The sequence below is a fragment of the Elephas maximus genome, chromosome 9 (genome assembly GCF_024166365.1).
Source record: "Elephas maximus indicus isolate mEleMax1 chromosome 9, mEleMax1 primary haplotype, whole genome shotgun sequence".
Taxonomy (NCBI): Eukaryota; Metazoa; Chordata; class Mammalia; order Proboscidea; family Elephantidae; genus Elephas; species Elephas maximus.
The window spans coordinates 109,192,301-109,210,162 of NC_064827.1; the positions used below are offsets into that span (position 1 = coordinate 109,192,301).

General features: G+C 42.2%; 1 protein-coding gene across 1 annotated transcript in view; it reads right to left on the minus strand.

The window, feature by feature from the left end:
* The window catches only part of LOC126082372 (protein FAM240B-like), a 63,928-nt gene that overhangs the window by 13,223 nt on the left and 32,843 nt on the right, over positions 1 to 17,862 (minus strand). Inside the window, exon 3 of the mRNA XM_049894914.1 lies at positions 13,610 to 13,755. Coding sequence (XP_049750871.1) covers positions 13,610 to 13,752 — 143 coding nt within the window. The 5' untranslated portion in view covers positions 13,753 to 13,755. The remainder of the gene's footprint in view (positions 1 to 13,609; positions 13,756 to 17,862) is intronic.

A 17,862-nucleotide genomic window follows, 5' to 3' on the forward strand; every position in this document is an offset into this window, starting at 1 on the left:
TGATTGTGCTAATGATAACATGACTCTAAGCATTTATCAAAACTCACAGAACTGTAGACAAAAAGAAATCCATGGTGCTTATAGATCAATTAAGAAAAAGAAAATCTATAGGCAAATGGGTAAAGGCTATAAATATGCAGCTCCAGAAGAAAAATTCCACATGGTTTCCATACATATGAAAAGATATCAACCTAAATTGCAATTAGTTAAATTCAGTTTAAAACAATGAAGTTACAACCTCACTGATTAGATTTACAATGATTAAGAGCTTGACAATACCCAGTGTTAGCGTTAGTGTGGAAATAGGCATTCCCATGCTCAGGGTGGAAGTCTGACCAGTAGGGACCCTGGTGGTGAAGTGGTTAAAGAATTTGGCTGCTAACCAAAAGGTTGGCAGTTTGAATCCGACAGCTGCTCCTTGGAAACCCTGTGGGGCAGTTCTACTCTGTCCTATAGGGTTGCTATGAGTTGGAATTGACTTCATGGCAATGGCTTTTTGTTTGTTTGTTTAGTACATAAATTTATTTTCTCCAGTTCTGGAGTCTAAAAGTCCAAACCTTTGGAACACAGGGAGGCAAAATGTACCAAAAATTTAAAAACTCATATCTCTTTTTTTTTAATCAATTTTTGTTGTGCTTTAAGTGAAAGTTTACAAATCAAGTCAGTCTCTCATACAAAAATTTATATACACCTTGCTATACACTCCTAGTTGCTCTTCCTCTAATGAGACAGCACACTCCTTCTCTCCACCCTGTATTCCCTGTGTCCATTCAGCCAGCTTCTGACCCCCGCTGCCCTCTCATCTCCCCTCCACACAGGAGCTGCCCACATAGTCATGCACCTACTTGATCGGAGAGGCTCACTCTTCACCAGTATCATTTTCTATCCCATAGTCCAGTCTAATCCCTGTCTGAAGAGTTCACTTTGGGAATGGATCCTGTCTTGGGCTAAAAGACAGTCTCGGGACCATGACCTCTGGGATCCTTCTAGTCTCAGTCAGACCATTAAGTCTGGTCTTTTTACAAGAATTTGAGGTCTGCATCTCACTGCTCTCCTGCTCCCTCAGGGGTTCTGTGTTGCGCTCCCTGTCAGGGCCGTCATTGGTTGTAGCTGGGCACCATCTAGTTCTTCTGGTCTCAGGCTAATGTAGTCTCTGGTTTATGTGGCCCTTGCTGTCTCTTGGGCTCATAATTACCTTGTATCTTTGGTGTTCTTCATTCTCCTTTGCTTCAGGTGGGTTGAGACGAACTGATGCATCTTAGGTGGCTGCTTGCTAGCATTTAAGACAACGGATGCCACTCTCCAAAGTGGGATGCAGAATGTTTTCTTAGTAGATTTTATTATGGCAATTGACCTAGAGTTCCCTGAAACCATGGTCCCCAGACCCCCACCCCTGCCTTTGAAGCATTGTTTATTCAGGAAACTTCTTTGCTTTTGGTTTAGTCCAGTTGTGCTGACCTCTCCTGTATTGTGTGTTGTCTTTCCCTTCACCTAAAGTAGTTCTTATCTACTATCTAATTAGTGAAAACCCCTCTCTTTCCCTCCCTCCCTCCCCAATCTAGTAACTGTCAAAGAATATTTTCTTTTCTGTTTAAACTATTTCTCAAGTTCTTATAATAGTGGTCTCATACAATATTTGTCCTTTTGCAACTGACTAATTTCACTCAGCATACTGCCTTCCAGATTCCTCCATGTTATGAAATGTTTCACGGATTCTTCATCATTCTTTATTGTTGTGTAGTATTCCATTGTGTGAATATACCATAATTTATTTATCCATTCATCCATTGATGGGCACCTTGGTTGCTTCCACCTTTTTGCTATTGTAAACAGTGCTGCAATGAACATGGGTGTGCATATATCCATTCGTGTAAAGGCTCTTATTTCTCTGGTATATATTCCAAAGAGTGAGATTGCTGGATCATATGGTAGTTCTATTTCTAGTTTTTTTTAAGGAAGTGCCAAATTGATTTCCAAAGTGGTTGTACCATTTCACATTAAAAACTCTTATCTCTTGATCTGACAATTTAATTTCTAGGAATTTACTTATTCATGTGCAAGTATGCTTATTACAACATAGTAAAGTCAGAAAATGAAAAACAATCTAAATGTCCTTCAGATGTGATTGGTTAAATACATCTGCGCATCGTTACAATGGAATACAATAAAGAAGAACAGAACGTGCTGATACAGAAAAACCTCCAAGATCTACGAAGTACAAGGTGCAGAATAGTGAAGATAGCAGACACCCATTTTACATAAAAATGCAAGATGCATATTCATTTGCTTATCCAAACTGAAGACATTATTGATGTCAGTTATCTCTGGAAAGCAGGTCTAGGAGGCCAGATGGGAGAGAAACTCATTTCTCATTATATAACCTTTCGTGAGGTTTGAATTTTTTTTTAATTGTTAAACAAATAAAGTGAATAAATACTTACTATAGGAAGCCAGAATATATAAGCAGGAATAAAGAAAAATGGAATTATACTTTAATTTTTCACTTTTATAAATAACCCTAAAATGGGTATGATAACACTTAATACTCTCCATATCCCAGTCTGTTTTCCTCAGAGAGATTCCCAGAGGTGAAACGACAACTTAGTGAGTATAAATACTTTGAAGGTTCTTGGCACCTTTTACCAAATTGCTTCAGGAAAATTTCTTTACTTAAAACTCTGCTCACTTATGGGCCCAAGAATGAATGAATGGAAAGAATCTGGAGTGCAGGCCTGGTGTCTGGTGGTGGTTATGGTTTAAACACACTAGCAACCAAAGATGGAAAGTTGCAATATTGAGAGAGGAATGAGGGATATGGGAGAGCATTGCTGAGATATTGGTTATCATCATCATTCTACCTCAACTGTAAGTAAAGGGAATGACAGAAAAATGTACTTTCCCTATTTGAAAAAACCCATTGCCGTCGTCGCGTTGATTCCGGCTCAGTAACACCAGGGCTCCTCCTATTTGAAAGGGGAGGTAAAACACAGAACGACTGCTCTCTCCTTAGTGTTAACTGCCTCACTCCTGGACACAGCTCCTTCCACACTGCCCTGCACCAGGCATCAGAGAACACTTTACTTAACAAATGATGATTTATTGAGCTTATATAACTTTCTATTTTGATATCTGCCTATTATTAAGTTACATAATTTTATTTCTTCATTACAGTTATTATGTATTCATTCTGTGTTTTAATTTGTAATCAACCTCTCCAACCTGGAGAGTACCCAGGTTCATGAGCTCTCCTTGTTAAGCATCTCTGAAAGGCTCTGTAACTAAATCTGCCTTCAAGGACATGACTTTTGTCACTTGGGATCTTTTAAGGCTCCCTAATAAGGCTCACCGTCGCCTGAGGGTTTCATTGACCTTGATGGGCTTCGTAGCATAATGTAGATTCATTCACGTCTTAGTTTCCTAATGCTGCCGTAACACAAGTATCACAAGTGGGTCGCTTTACAGAACATAAATTCATTTTCTCAACGTTCTGGAGGCTAAAAGTCCAAATCAGGGTCATGGCTGTGTTGCTTCCTTCATTGTAGTTAGTCCTGGGAGTTCCTTGCTTGGTTCCTTGGCTTGTAGACAATCCTCGTGTGGAATCTGTCCTCTGGATGTGGGTGTCTCTGTGTCTAATCTGTTCTTTTTATAACTCAGAGGTGATTGGATTTAGAACCCACCCTAATCAGATATGATCTAACTAACATAATGAAGAAGAGCTAATTTCCAAACAGGATTACATCCACAGGTATAGGGATTAGGATTCCAATATACATTCTTTTTTTGGGAGGAAGCGGGGTGGGAGGACACAATTTAATCCATAACATTCATTAACTCCGAGGACTTTAGCTTTAACTTGATGTGGTAGTCATGAAAATGTACTGCTCAGATATTTTGCATGGGGACCATAATTGATGGTTGGCTGCAGCTACTTTGTTTCTGTATCTGCTCCAAGTATTGGTACCAAGGCCAAACATCTTGAGGGCTGCTCCCAGTCAATGACTGAGCATGGCAGCAGTACTGATACAGGCCCATTCCTACAAGATACAGAACTTCTTTAACAGTGACTTTAGCTGAGGGCCTCCTCATCAGTCTGCCAAAAGCTTTGTTAGGTCTGCCATGTGGTCTACCCAGTCTTACTTCCTTCCCTTTCTTCTTCATAGAGGTCAGATCTGCCTCACAATCTGGTGACTCTGTACCTTCTCTAACTAACTACTAACTAACTAACCCATTGCCACTGAGTCAATTCTGACTCATAGTGACCCTATAGGACAAAATATGACTGCTCCAATAGGGTTTCCAAGGAGCAGCTGGTAGACTCATACTGTCAGTCTTTTTGGTTAGCAGCCTGAGCTCTTAACCACTGTGCCACCACGGCACCGTGCCTCCTCTGGCTCCTTCCCAATGGTGTCCCAGAACTGGTTCACACCAGTTTGTGAGGGTAAATTATTCTTTTTTCATGCTGGTTATTAAATACAGACATTATTAAAAAGTAAATGAGATATAAATTTGCCATCAAATTATATTAGAAACAAAGATAATAAATATTCAAAACTCATCACTTCCTAATTATTTCACCACACTTTACAACAATCTCCTCTCTCTAGGTTATTTAGCTCTACTAGATCTGCGTGGTGAAAGGACTATAGGATGGAGTACTATGGCCAGCATCTCAGCTCCTTTCCGTTGATGTCCATTGGTAGTATTTGCATCATGGAAACTGGCAAACACTATAAGTCATGGTTTGATATTTGTCTGGATTTGATACTTGTTTGATTCATTGTCTGGAAAAAGGATTAGCAAACTATGGCCCTCAGGCCAAACCTGGCCAGTAGCCTGTTTTTGTAAGTGATGTTTTATTGTAATACAGCCCCACTCATTTGTATGCATATTGTCTATGGCTGCCATCTTAGTTTCTGAGTGCTGCTGTAACAGAAGTACCACAAGTGGGCTGCTTTAATGCACAGAAAGAGGCTAGAAATCCTAATTCAGGGTGCTGGCTCTAGGGGAAGGCTTTCTGTCTCTGTTGGGTCTGGGGGAAAGTCCTTCTCTCTTTTCAGCTTCTGTTTCTGAGTTCCTGGGTAATCTCCACATGGCATCTATCTTCCCCTATTTGTGCTTGCTTGCTTCTGTGCCTAATCTGCTCTTTTTATATCACAAAAGCGATTGGATTAAGACATATCCTACACTTATATGGTCTTATTAACATAACAAAAAATCCTATTCGCAAATGGGATTACATCTATAAGTACAGAGATTAGGATTCCAACATATTTTGGGGGGACATAATTCAATTTACAACAGCTGTTTTCACACTGCAATGATAGAGTCGAGTAGTGACACAGACCACATGACCCATAAAACCAAAAACCAAACCCACTGCCGCCAAGTCAATTCTAACTTATAGTGATCCTGTAGGACATAGTAGAGCTGCCCCATAGGGTTTTCAAGGCTGTAAATCTTTATGGAAGCAGACTGCCACATCTTTCTCCTGCAGAACGTTGGTGGATTTGAATCGCTGACATTTTGGTTAGCAGCTGAGCAGTTTAAGCACTGTGCAACCAGGGCTCCTCATATGACCCATAAAGCCAAAAATATTTACTATTTGGTCCTTTACAGAAAATGTTTGCTGACCTCTGGTCTAGACTTGCAGGAGAAAGACGTGGCAGTCTCCGTCCATAAAGATGATAGCCTTGGAAATCCTATGGGGCAGTTCTACTCTACCCTATGGGGTTGCTGTGAGTTGGAATCAATTTGATGGCAAGGGGTTTTGGTCTAGACTTAAGAAAGTGATGAGAAGCTGTTAATTATGCAGATTAAAGTGTGTCATCTGTGATACTTGTAGCTATTGCAATGTAAATAGGAAAAAAAGGGAATATTCTTTTATTAATACAAAATTATTATCATCAGATGTGAGTGACTTCTTTGCTGAATTGTTAGTAATCAACCCTTGATTCATTACCTGATTTAGTCAAATCATGGCTGAATTGCAACCACAGGTTGGCTATGAATGCAAGAGTAAAAACTGACAAAAGCATACTGTGAGACTCAGTTGGCCGAATGGAAATTACAATAAAGAGAATTGTGTATTTTCTTAGCAGTAAAGTGTGTGCTACCCACCCATTATATAAGTAAAATTTATAAGAAACAGATGTATCTGTACGTGCACACATTTCCCCCCTCAGAGAGCCAGGTGTTAAGCTTTAATCAGCACACTTCCTTCTCATTTTTCTCTCCCAGGTGTTTCCCTCAATAAATCTCTAGCACATCTCACCTTCCCTTCTGCTTCTTGGAGGATCCGAGTAACGCACTCGGTATGATGTATTTATTCTAGGAACAGAATTTAGAAATCTGGGGCTCATGACACATCTATTCACTTAATTTTTATAGCAGCTCAGTCCTGGTGGTACAGTGGTTAAATGCTTGGCTGCTAACTGAAAGGCCGGTGGTTCAAATCCACTGAGCAGCTCCTTGGAAGAAAACACATGGTGATCTGCTCTCCTAAAGATGAAAGTCTAGGAAATCCTATGGGGCAGTTCTACTCTGTCCTGTAGGGTCGCTGTGATCAGAATTGACTCAATGGTACACAACAACGGTACAACTATTTATTGCCAAATGGGAATGGACTCAGGTCTCCACCACCCAAATGCTCTTAAAAACCTGTTTCGTGAATATTTAGACAGTTTGCTGCCCCTTTCTAGTTAATCTCTTTCATCAGTGTGTTGCTTCCATTTATCTTTGGGTTCTCAGTAAACTAGTGAATACAAATGCATGTGTGGACTTTCTTTTAGTAGGGAAGGTCAAGATGAAGAAAATTATGCATAAAAATCAGTGTATAGAATCAGATACAGCACAGGAGCAATACCATTGGCATTCAAGCTCAAAGAGAATTTTTTTTCTCTTAAGCTTAGAAATATTGGCCTCACTTTTCAAATGGAGACCAAATAGCTTTTGATATTTATTGTTGTAGATTTACCTGATCAATGGAGGAGCTGTAGTTAATACCCTGGAACGTGAAGTCTCCTTGATGAGTACGGGGTTTAACTAGAAGGCAGGGTGGTGGTTGTGAGATTCTTAAGCGAGAATCATAATGTCCTTACTGGGAACCAATGAAAATCAATTGGGCCCATAGTTATGTTTTTTCTACCTTGTGCTAGGCACTAAATATGTGTGTCAGTTTGAGTCCCCCAAGAGGCAAATTTGGGGGAAACACCTGTGAAAAATAAAGGATGAGAGAAATGAAGTAGTCAGGCAGAGCCTTCAGACTTCAACGCTGGTCTGTGAAAGAAGAGAGGGCAGGTAGCATAATCAGGAAGGAAGAGCCCCATACCATAGCAGAGTTTTGAGAAAGCTTTGGCTGGGCTGATAGGGAGTCCCTGAACAAAAATTGCCCACCAGATGACCCCTGTCATGCAAGAATTGTCCAGAACTAATAACCCTGCCATTCTCAGTCACTGGCTGGGACCAGCCTAGGGCAATTGTGGCCTTGACACAAACACAATGGTGGTCCCAGAAGAGTAGGAGCTAGGGTTACCAGACAACTATGCTTCCTACAGCAAGTTCTCTTGAAGAGGATCCAATCAGGGCACTTCCGTGGCCACCAATATATGTAAAAAAGAGTAAATAAATAAATAAAAGTAACCCTGTCTTCCCATTGGTCTCAGGGGCCATTTAGCTCAATTGGCATAACATAGTTTATAAAGAAAATGTTTTACATCCTACTTTGGTAGGGTTTTTGTTTTTGGTAAGTAGCGTCTGAGGTCTTAAAGCTTATGAGCAGCCATCTAAGATACTCCACTGGTCCCACCACATCTGGGGAAAGGGAGAATGAAGAAAGTCAAAGACACAAGGGAAAGATTTGTCCAAAGAACTAATGGACCACAACTACCACAGCCTCCACCAGACTGAGTCCAGCACAACTAGATGGTGCTGAGCTACCACCACCGACTGGTCTGACAGGGATCACAATAGAGGGTCCCGGACAGAGCTGGAGAAAAATGTAGAACAAGATTCTAACTCATAAAAAAAGATCAGACTTACTGTTCTGACAGAGACTGAAGAAACCCGGGAGTATGGCCCCCAGACACCCTTTTAACTCAGTACTAAAGTCACTCCCAAGGTTCACCCTTCAGCCAAAGATTAGACAGGCCCATAAAACAAAACGAGACTAAATGGGCACACCATCCCAGTAGCAAGGACGAGAAGGCAGGAAGGGACAGGAAACCTGGTAATAGGGAACCCAAGGTTGAGAAAGGGAGAGTGGTGACAAGTCGTAGGGTTGGCAAACGATGTCACAAAATAGTATGTGTATTGTTTAACGAGAAACTAATTTGCTCTGTAAACCTTCATCTAAAGTACAATTAAAAAAAAAAAGAAAAAAAATCTTGTCCTCAAGGAATTTGTAGTTTACTGAACTCTTGATCTCTCACTTAGGATCTCAGTACTTCTGTCTTAATCTCTGTGATTTTTAAATTAAAATTTTTTTTATTGTGGTAAATATATATGTAACAAAACGTGTCATTTCAACATACTTCTGGGCTTTGGTTTTACTATGAAAAGGACAGATAATGATTTCGCCACTCCTGCTGTGATACTGTAGGGAACATGCCTTTACAGCTGTTTTTCCACAGTGGGGACAAGGTGCCTGATCCTGACTTCCTGTGACCTGCAGCTCACCAGCTAGGTCTCTGGTCATGGGGCAGAGCTCAGTCAGATGATACAGGCTGACAAGACTTAGCTCCAGCATACTGATCTGACCAGCTGAGTTTCCCAGCCACATTCCCTTAGCCTCTCCGTACGAATGAAAAATCCAACTAATGTTTTTCTTACTGGCTATTCTTTCTGGATTCAATCCCGTGTTACAGAAAGTTTAAAGTAATGATTTCATCTGGCTAGCAGATTAAGAGTTGGGTATCTTGTGACTTGTAGCCAAAAGCATCCTGACTGAGAGCTGATAAGCAGGGATCAGAGCAGAGGGAGCTGAGTCCTGGTAAGCCCCTCTCCCTACCAAGTTCATCAGATTTAATACCAACCTGGCACCCAGTTCTGTCGTATTCTGAAGAGCTATTTTGAAGACCACAATCCTTGTATGAAAACATTTTTTATTGTCTGTGTAAGCACTGCACAGTGTCTCAGTTATAGTTACAGAGCAGTCCCTTAGATGTCCATATGATTTATGGTCCAAACTGAGATACATTTGGAAATAAAAGGGTATGCACTCAATAATTACACTGGGAGGATAGGTGTACATGCAGACTGTCTCAGGCAAGCCAGGGTGTATGGTCATCCTACTTACACTGTACTTGATTTTTCTTAAATTATCACCATCGTTTATCTACAAACAGTCTCCAACTTCTCCAGGAGACCAGCCCCGTCCATGCTGTGTGGCCAGACTTTTAAGCCAGACTCAGAGAGGACTAGGGGGTTTCCAGTTCTGGAGCCACCCACTTAGCCTTGTGATCTCACCTCCAGGGCCTCTGCCAGAATTATCAGTTACCAGGATAAACGGATTCACTCCAGCTCTGGCCTCATTTGTCTCTGTCAATGAACCCACAGGTGTGGGCTAATGAGCATGTCCTGGTCAAACACCTGCTTCCCCCCCACCCAGCTTTGGCACAAGTTTTTGCAGGGTTAGCCCAGCACGGGGAGAGGGACTCAAGGCATTATTGGTTGTGTTCTTCTATCATTAAAGGGGTTGGTGGAAAGCTTGGAGGGTTTTGTCTTCTATTGTTCACCTAGAGCATTTTTTTTTTTATTTGCATGGTGGCTTGGATTTACCTTTTATAAATGGAAGGTAGAATAAAAACGGATGTAGGAGTTATGTGTGTGTGCGTGCACTACAGTATAGTGGAGTTTGGGGAGTCGTCACCCACGGGGACCCAGTGATTTATGATTCATTCATTGGGCTGCAATGAATGCTATAGGATCACTATTCTGTTAGGTCAGAGTTTCAAACCGTTTGATCCGATTAGCAGGGATTTAAACGAATGTTCTGATATTCTGGTTTTGATTGGGAAAATCTAGATTCTCTCCCTCTCACACTTTTTTTTTGTGCAACCTGGCTCATCTGGGATGTTAAGAGTGTGTGTTTAGCAAAAGCAAAAGCAGAAACACTACGTTTTCATTCATCATTTACCAAATTCAGAAGGCTTACAGTCAATAAAGGCAAGAGCCCTGGTGAGTGGGGCTCAAGAATGGATGAGACATTTCACCAAAGAGGATATTCAAAATAACCAACAGTCACATGAAAAGGTGCTCACTGTCACTAGCCATTAAAAAAAAAAAAAAATTAGGGAGCTGCAAATCGAAACCACAGTAAGATACCACCTCACCCCTACTAGAATGACAATGATCAAAACAACAACAACAAAAAAAAAAAACAGAAAGCAACAGGTGTTGGTGAGGTTGTGGAGAAACTGGAACCCCCAGCCACTGCTGCTGTGAATGTAAAATGGGGTAGTCACTGTGGAAAGCAGTTTGGCAGTTCCTCAAAAAGTTGACCATAGAGCTACCACATGACCCTGCAGCCCCAATCCTAGGTATACACCCAGAAGAAATGGAAGCAGAAATGCAAATAGAAACCTGTACACCCATGTTCACTGTGGCACTTGTCACAACAGCCAAAAGGTAGAAACAACTAAAATGGATCAACAAAAGGTGGTATATACACACAATGAAACACTACTCAGCCCTAAAGTGAAATGAAGCCCTACAACATGGATGAACCTAGAAAACACTATGCTGAGCGAAACAAGCCAGTCACAAAAGGGCAAATATTGTTTGATATCACTTATATGAAATAATCAAATATATATTAAAAAAGAAAAGAAACCAAAAATTATTAGTGGTTACCAGGGGTGGGAGGGAGGAAAGGGAAGTTTTTTGCTTAGGGGCATACAGCTTGTGTTAATGGTGGTGGAATAATTTGGAAAAGGATAGTGATGAAGGTTGTACAACATCAGAATGTAATCAATGCCACTGAGTTGTACACGAGGAAATTGTTGAAGGTTTTGTTGTATCTATTTTTACCACAATAATAAAAATAAAAGAACAGATGAGAGGACCACAGAAAGCTGCTAACACCTTACAACCTTCCTCTGCTCTGAGCAATGCAGAGACAATACTCTGCTCCTTATAAATGCACCTGGAAAAAGATAATGATGAAATGCTTCATGACATGCATATTTTGAAGCTTTATTCTTTTGGTCATAGAAGGAAGAGAGAAGCACCCCGAACTTTAGAAGGGGAGTCACCCCTGAGGCACACACAGGAGCCTGGAGAATTATCACATTTGTTCTATGGACAATTTGTAATTGGTCGTCTTTGTTTACAACTTTTTTCCTAATTACAAAATGGCACAGTATCATTGTAGAAAGTTTGGAAACAATAGGATAGCGCGCACACACACGCAAATCTGCCATCCTACCAGCCCAAAACAGTTCCTCTTAGTATCTTAGTGTCACCACCTGTCAGTTTGTTGTAATGTGGTGGCTCGTGTGTGGCTATGATGCTGGAAGCTATGCCACTGGTATTTCAAATACCAGCAGGGTTACGCATGGTGGACAAATTTCAGTGGAACTTCTGGACTAAGACAGACTAGGAAGAAAGGCCTAACAATCTACTTTTGGAAATTACCCAGTGAAAGCCATAACAGAATATTGCCTGATATAGTGTTGGAAGATGAGCCCTAGGATAGAATGCACTCAAAATACACAGTGGCTGTGACAACGGACTTGAGCAGTCAACGATGGTAAAGATGACATGGGACTGGGCAATGTTTCATTCTGTTGTACATGGGGTCACCGTGAGCAGGAGCTGACTCATGGCAACTAACAACAACACCTTAGTGTGTTTTCTTTTAATCTTTTTCTTATACATATAGATAGACTGTGTAATTACGTTAACATTTTGACAAAAATCAGGTCATTTTGCAGATTTTGCTTTTAATCCAGCACCCCAGGGCTTCTGGAAGGGAAGATACAGTAGAGTGCTCATGATGGGAGCTGGTTTCCAGTGGGCATAGAGGCCAGGACTGGGGAAGGAGGATGGCAGGCGCCACATAACTGGCTATCGCCTTAGCTCTCCTTGGCTCCACTGGGACTCTCCAGGACTGGATGCTCTCATATGTGACTCTTCTGGCAAGTAGAAAAGCCTTTATCTGCCCACCAGGCAACCAGGAAGGTAGCTGAAGTGGTGGCGGAGCTGTTCTCTGGGTATGGAGAGGCTATTTCCCCTCCGGGGCTGAAGACAGGGTTTTAGAAGTTAACGCTGAGTTCAACGCATGTGAATCGGGCATAGTTTCAGCTCTGCCTGCACTGAGCAGACACCAGATCATGAAGTCACAGTGTCTGCTGTCCTCAGTACACACCTGGCGCACCACTTCACTCTCTGCTGCAAGTGGCCATCTCAGCAAATAGACAGCCAGGCTGGGCTGCTCCCATTTTAGGGACAGAGAACCCAAACAGGCCCTGAAGTGTTGAGCTGATCCGTCTGCACTAAGGTACTGCATGCAAGAGGACAGTTGCTGGCCCTTTCATCCAAAGCCACATGGACACTTTTGGTGACACATGTCTTCTCACACAAGTAAAATGTTTCCCTCTCAGCAGGTTCTTTTAGCTAGTGAGAGAAAGACCATATTACCCTTCCCCCAAACCAAATCCAAACCCACTGCCATCAAGTCAATTCCGACTCATAGAGACTCATAGCTACCCTGTAGGACAGAGCAGAACTGCCCAACAGGGTTTCTAAAGCTGTAATCTTTATGGAAGCAGACTACCACATCTTTCTCCTGAAGAGCAGCTGGTGGGTTCGAACCACTGAGCTTTTGGTTAGCAGCCACATGCTTTAAGCACTGTGCCACTAGGGCTCTTTACCCAGCCCTCAAGAATCCTAAAATGTATCATTCCAGACATGGAACCTTTCTTTTTTTAAATTAGTTTTTCACACAAATGTCTGTTGTCCTAACTCTGAAATTCAGTTAACTTCATGTGCTAGGGACTGTAACAGAGAAGGAGCGAGGGAGAAAATTTTCCTCATCAAGATATGAATAACACAACCTTATTTTTGTTTACGTAAAAAAAGGTTTACCCATATATATAGGTCAGTGGTTCTCAAATGGCGACAACTTTGCCCTCCAGGGGACATTCGGCAACATCTGGAAATATTTTTGGCTGTCACAATGGGGGATGGGAGTTACTGGTATCCAACAATTAGAGCCCAGGGATGCTGCTAAACATCCTATAATGCATGAGAAAGCCCCTCAACAAAGTATTATCCATCCCCAAAATGTCAGTAGTGCTGGCATTGAGAAATCATGGTATTGAAGGTGAGAAGAATGAAGGCATAGTGAAAAGAATTCAGTCCCCCTGGCTTCACATCTGGTGCAAATGGTTAACAAGCTCAGCTGCTAACTGGACGGTTGGCAGTTTGAGTCTACCTGAGGGCACCTTTGAAGAAAGGTCTGGTGATCTACTTCCAAAAATCAGCTATTAGAAACCCCGTGGAGCACAGTTCTACTCTGACACACATGGGGTCACCATGAGTCGAAGTTGACTTGACAGCAACTGGAAAAACCTACTTTAAAAAAAAAATAGTAGAAGAACAAGCTACATACTTTCTCAGGGCACTTCTTCCTTGACGATTTTCCTCCAGCTCTCGGTAACAAGTCTGTTTGCTAATTTCTTTCTCCCAGAAGCTTTTGAGCTCATGACAAGTTTCACAGCAGAAGACCTCTCGGCGGGTGTATTGATTGTTCATCCCCTGAAAGATAAAAGGAAAAACAAATCCCAGACCCTCAGATTAGACTGCCATAATTTTGGAGTGATAGCAAAATGAGTTTGAATCCAGACACTGCCATTTATAATTTGCCTACTTCCCATACACACATCCCACTCCAGTTCTAAAGAGCAGAGCCTGCCTGGAACACAGGTGACAGTTATCCCCCACTCCTGTCTTCCAAGTCAGATTTCTCACTTATTTTCTTTTTTCCACTAAGGATTCAGTGCATAGCATTCAAGTAAATTCCTAGTCACTTGCCACTGAAAAAGAAGTCCTTAACACACGTCTATTTTATCAGGTTGTACACTTGCATTCACAGCACTAGATTATGGGATGTGTGCCCCTGTATAGCAACTAGGCTTCCTAAGGTTTAGTTCAAACTCCAACCCACTGCCGTCGAGTCAATTCCGACTCATAGCTACCCTATAGGACAGAGTAGAACTGCCCCTTGGAGTTTCCAAGGAGAGCCTGGTGGATTTGGACTGCTGGCCTTTTGGTTAGCAGCTGTAGCTCTTAACCATTATGCCACCAGGGTTTCCGTTCAAACTCCAGGTGTGCCTAAAAAAGGAGAGTTGTCATGGAGTTGATTCCGACTCACAGTGACCCCATGTGTGTCAGAGTAGAACTGTGCTTCATAGGGTTTTCAGTATTTTTTTTCCTGGAAGTAGATCACCAGGCCTTTTTCTGAGGTGCTTCTGGTTGGACTCAAACCTTCAATGTTTTAGTTAGCAGCAAGAGTGTTAACTGTTTGCGTGACCCAGGGACGCCCAAAGGGTATCTAAGGGCTTTCATTTCCTGATGCGACTTTTGCCTATGCCAATGGGAAATAAGACACCTGTAATGGTACTTGCTTTGCAGCAGGAGAAAGATGTTAATATAGAACTTGCAATCATCTGCATGACTTATCCACAAATTTCTTTGTAACAAAATGCTTCTAAAAATTTTGAGTTTATATTAAGTACATGGCATTGAAAGAAAAGATAATTTGGTTCAATAAGTGTTCGATGGTTTTGTTTTGTTTTCTTTCCTCAAAAACTAGAGGAACTTTTTATCCAGAAGAGCCTCATTAAGAAGGAAAGAAGCCTGTGCAGGAACGTAGGATGCTTGTGTCCTGATGCCAGGTCACATCCACGCCATCTGGGAAGTACGGTGCATGTTTGAATACAGAAGGAGGATTTACTCTAGTAGACGCTGCAGTTGCATAATTATGAGCTGGGTTATGAGAACTAGCTGAAAGAAGGGTGGCTTCCACACACCCAGGGAGTAAATTAAATCAGGGTGAGCCTGAAAGAAACCAAGCAGTGGATGCATGTGGGTGCGCTTCCTGTTCCCTCTGGGGCCGAAAAGCACTTCTGGGCGCTTTGTGTTTGTGGATGAGCTTGAGTGCAGTGGAGTGTCTGTGACCTTCGGGGGACTTAGGATGGGTCATGAACTCAGATATCCCAAGGGCCAGTCAGGTGTCAAAAAGAAGCAAAGCTCCTGGACCTGCACTACAGGGAGAGATGGACACCATGGTCATCTGAAGAGCACATGCTCTGCTCATACGCATTGCATTCAGAAAGATGTCAAACACCGTGCCACCGAACGAGAAGATGACTTTTTGGCTGCATGTATCCTCTTAAAGGATGCATGCCTATGTTATTCCTTCTTTTGGAGTCCCTGGCTGGCACAAACAGTTAACATGCTCAACTGCTAACAGAAAAGTTGGAGGTTTGTGTTTACCCACAGGCACCTTGGAAGAAAGGCCTAGTTATCTACTTCTGAAAATCAGCCACTATGGAGCACAGTTCTACTCTGACACATGTGAGTTTGCCATGCATTGGCGTCGACTTGACAGCAACTGATTTACTGGTTTTCTTCCATTACTTTTCTCAAAACCCCCTCCCAAGGCTCCCTGTGAAGGGCACCCTGAGCTATTTTGCTTTCTCTCTGACTTCCTCCTTCCTTCCTTCCAAGTCTCAGAGCAGCCTCCTTTCCTGCCTCTGCACTCAAGCAATCAAATACCACCCTAGCTGGCCAGATTCACTCTTGCTGTTATCAGCTAGAATCGAGTTCTTCACCATGCCTCACCTCACCGTTGTGGACACCTCACACGTGGATCATCTGTCCTGCCTGCCAAATGCAGCTTGGGTTCCGCCTCGCTCACCAGGTCCTGAGGCTGTGCAAGAGGAGCCAGGATGGCAAGGGAGCAGAGAAGGGGCTCAGCCCAAGTGCAGAGAAGACCTGCCATCACTTCAAAGATTTGTGGCTTTGGCCAAATAAGCCCTTTTCTTGCTCTGAGCCTCAGTTTCACTATTTGTGAAGTGGGGACTAAATGTGATGACAGAGAAAAATGCCTAATGCACTACTATTCGTTCACCAGATGTTTATCTACTGAAGTACTAAATGCTTGTCCTCAGAGAGCTCACAGTCTATTTTGGGGACCCGAGGTTGGCAATTCGAATCCACCAGCTTCTCCTTGGAAACTCTGTGGAGCAGCTCTACTCTGTCCTATAGGGCTGCTATGAGTTGGAATTGACTTGATGACAATGGGTTTGGTTTGGTTTTTGGTTTCAGTAATCAGGAGTCTGGGGTGGCACAAACAGTTAAGTGCTCAGCTACCAGCTCAAACTTTAGTGATTTGAATCCACCCAGAGGTGCCTTAGAAGAAAGACCTGGCAATCTACTCCCAAAAGATGACAGTCATTGAAAACCCTATGAAGCACAGTTCAACTCTGACACACATGGGGTCACTTTGAGTTGGAACTGACTCATCTGCAACTCTTTTTTTTTTTTTTAGTAACCAATCAAAACTGTCAACTGCAACTGAATCACCACCATAATACAGTCTCACTATCTTTAGTTTACACGATATTAAATGCTTTGCTTTTTATTGACTCAACCCATATTTGAGGATAATTTATCTCTGTTGCTGGGTTGTCAGAATTAGAAAGCCTTCTATCACAGGGTTAAGATGCTTCCCATGTTGTACAACATCCCGCCCTAGACCATGTACAGAGAAAGCTTTTAGCAAAAGCTCCTGGTGATGAGTTTCACCCTTATATCATTTGCTGTTGTTGTTAGGTGCCGTCAAGTCAGTTCCAACCATAGCGACACTATGTACAACAGAATGAAACACTGCCTGGTCCTGCACCATCCTCACAATTGTTGCTATGCTTGAGCCCATTGTTGCAGCCAGTGTGCCAATCCGTCTCATTGATGGTCTTCTTCTTTCTCTCTGACCCTCTGCTTTACTAAGCATGATGTCCTTCTCCAGGGACTGATGCCTCTCGATAACATGTCCAAAGTATGTGAGACGTAGTCTTGCCATCCTTGCTTCTAGGGACCATTCTGGTTGTACTTCTTCCAAGACAGATCTGTTCGTTCTTTTAGCAGTCCACGGCATATTCAATATTCTTTGCCAACACCATAATTCAAAGACGTCAATTCTTCTTAAGTCTTCTTTATTCATTGTCCAGTTTTGGCATGCATACGAGGCAACTGAAAACACCATGGCTTGGGCCTTAGTCTTCAAGGTGACATCTGTGTTTTTCAACACTTTAAAGAGGTATTTCGCAGCAGATTTGCCTAATGCAATGCATCTTTTGATTTCTTGACTTCTGCTTCGGTGAGTGTTGATTGCGGATCCAAGTAAAATGAAATCCTTGACAACTTCAATCTTTTCTCCATTTATCATGAAGTTGCTCATTGGTCCAGTTGTGAGGATTTTTGTTTTCTTTAAATTGAGGTGTATTTGATCTTTATCAGTAAGTGCTTCAAGTCCTTTTCACTTTCAGCAAGCAAGGTTGTGTCATCTGCATAATATAGGTTGTTAACTCATCTTCCTCCAATCTTGATGCCCTGTTCGTCTTCATAGAGACCACCCTCTTGGGTTATTTGCTCAGCATATAATGGTGAAAGCATACAACCCTGACGCACACATTTCCTGACTTACATCATTTAGGATGTTATATTTGTGGGATCTTTGGGGGCAGCCCCTATAAGCGCAGTCATTGGGTGATGTCCAACACGTTTAAGAAATGATTATTGTACTAAAGTCGACAGTTGCCACTCTGCTAAAGATTGGACTCATCTCCCTGTTATTTCACA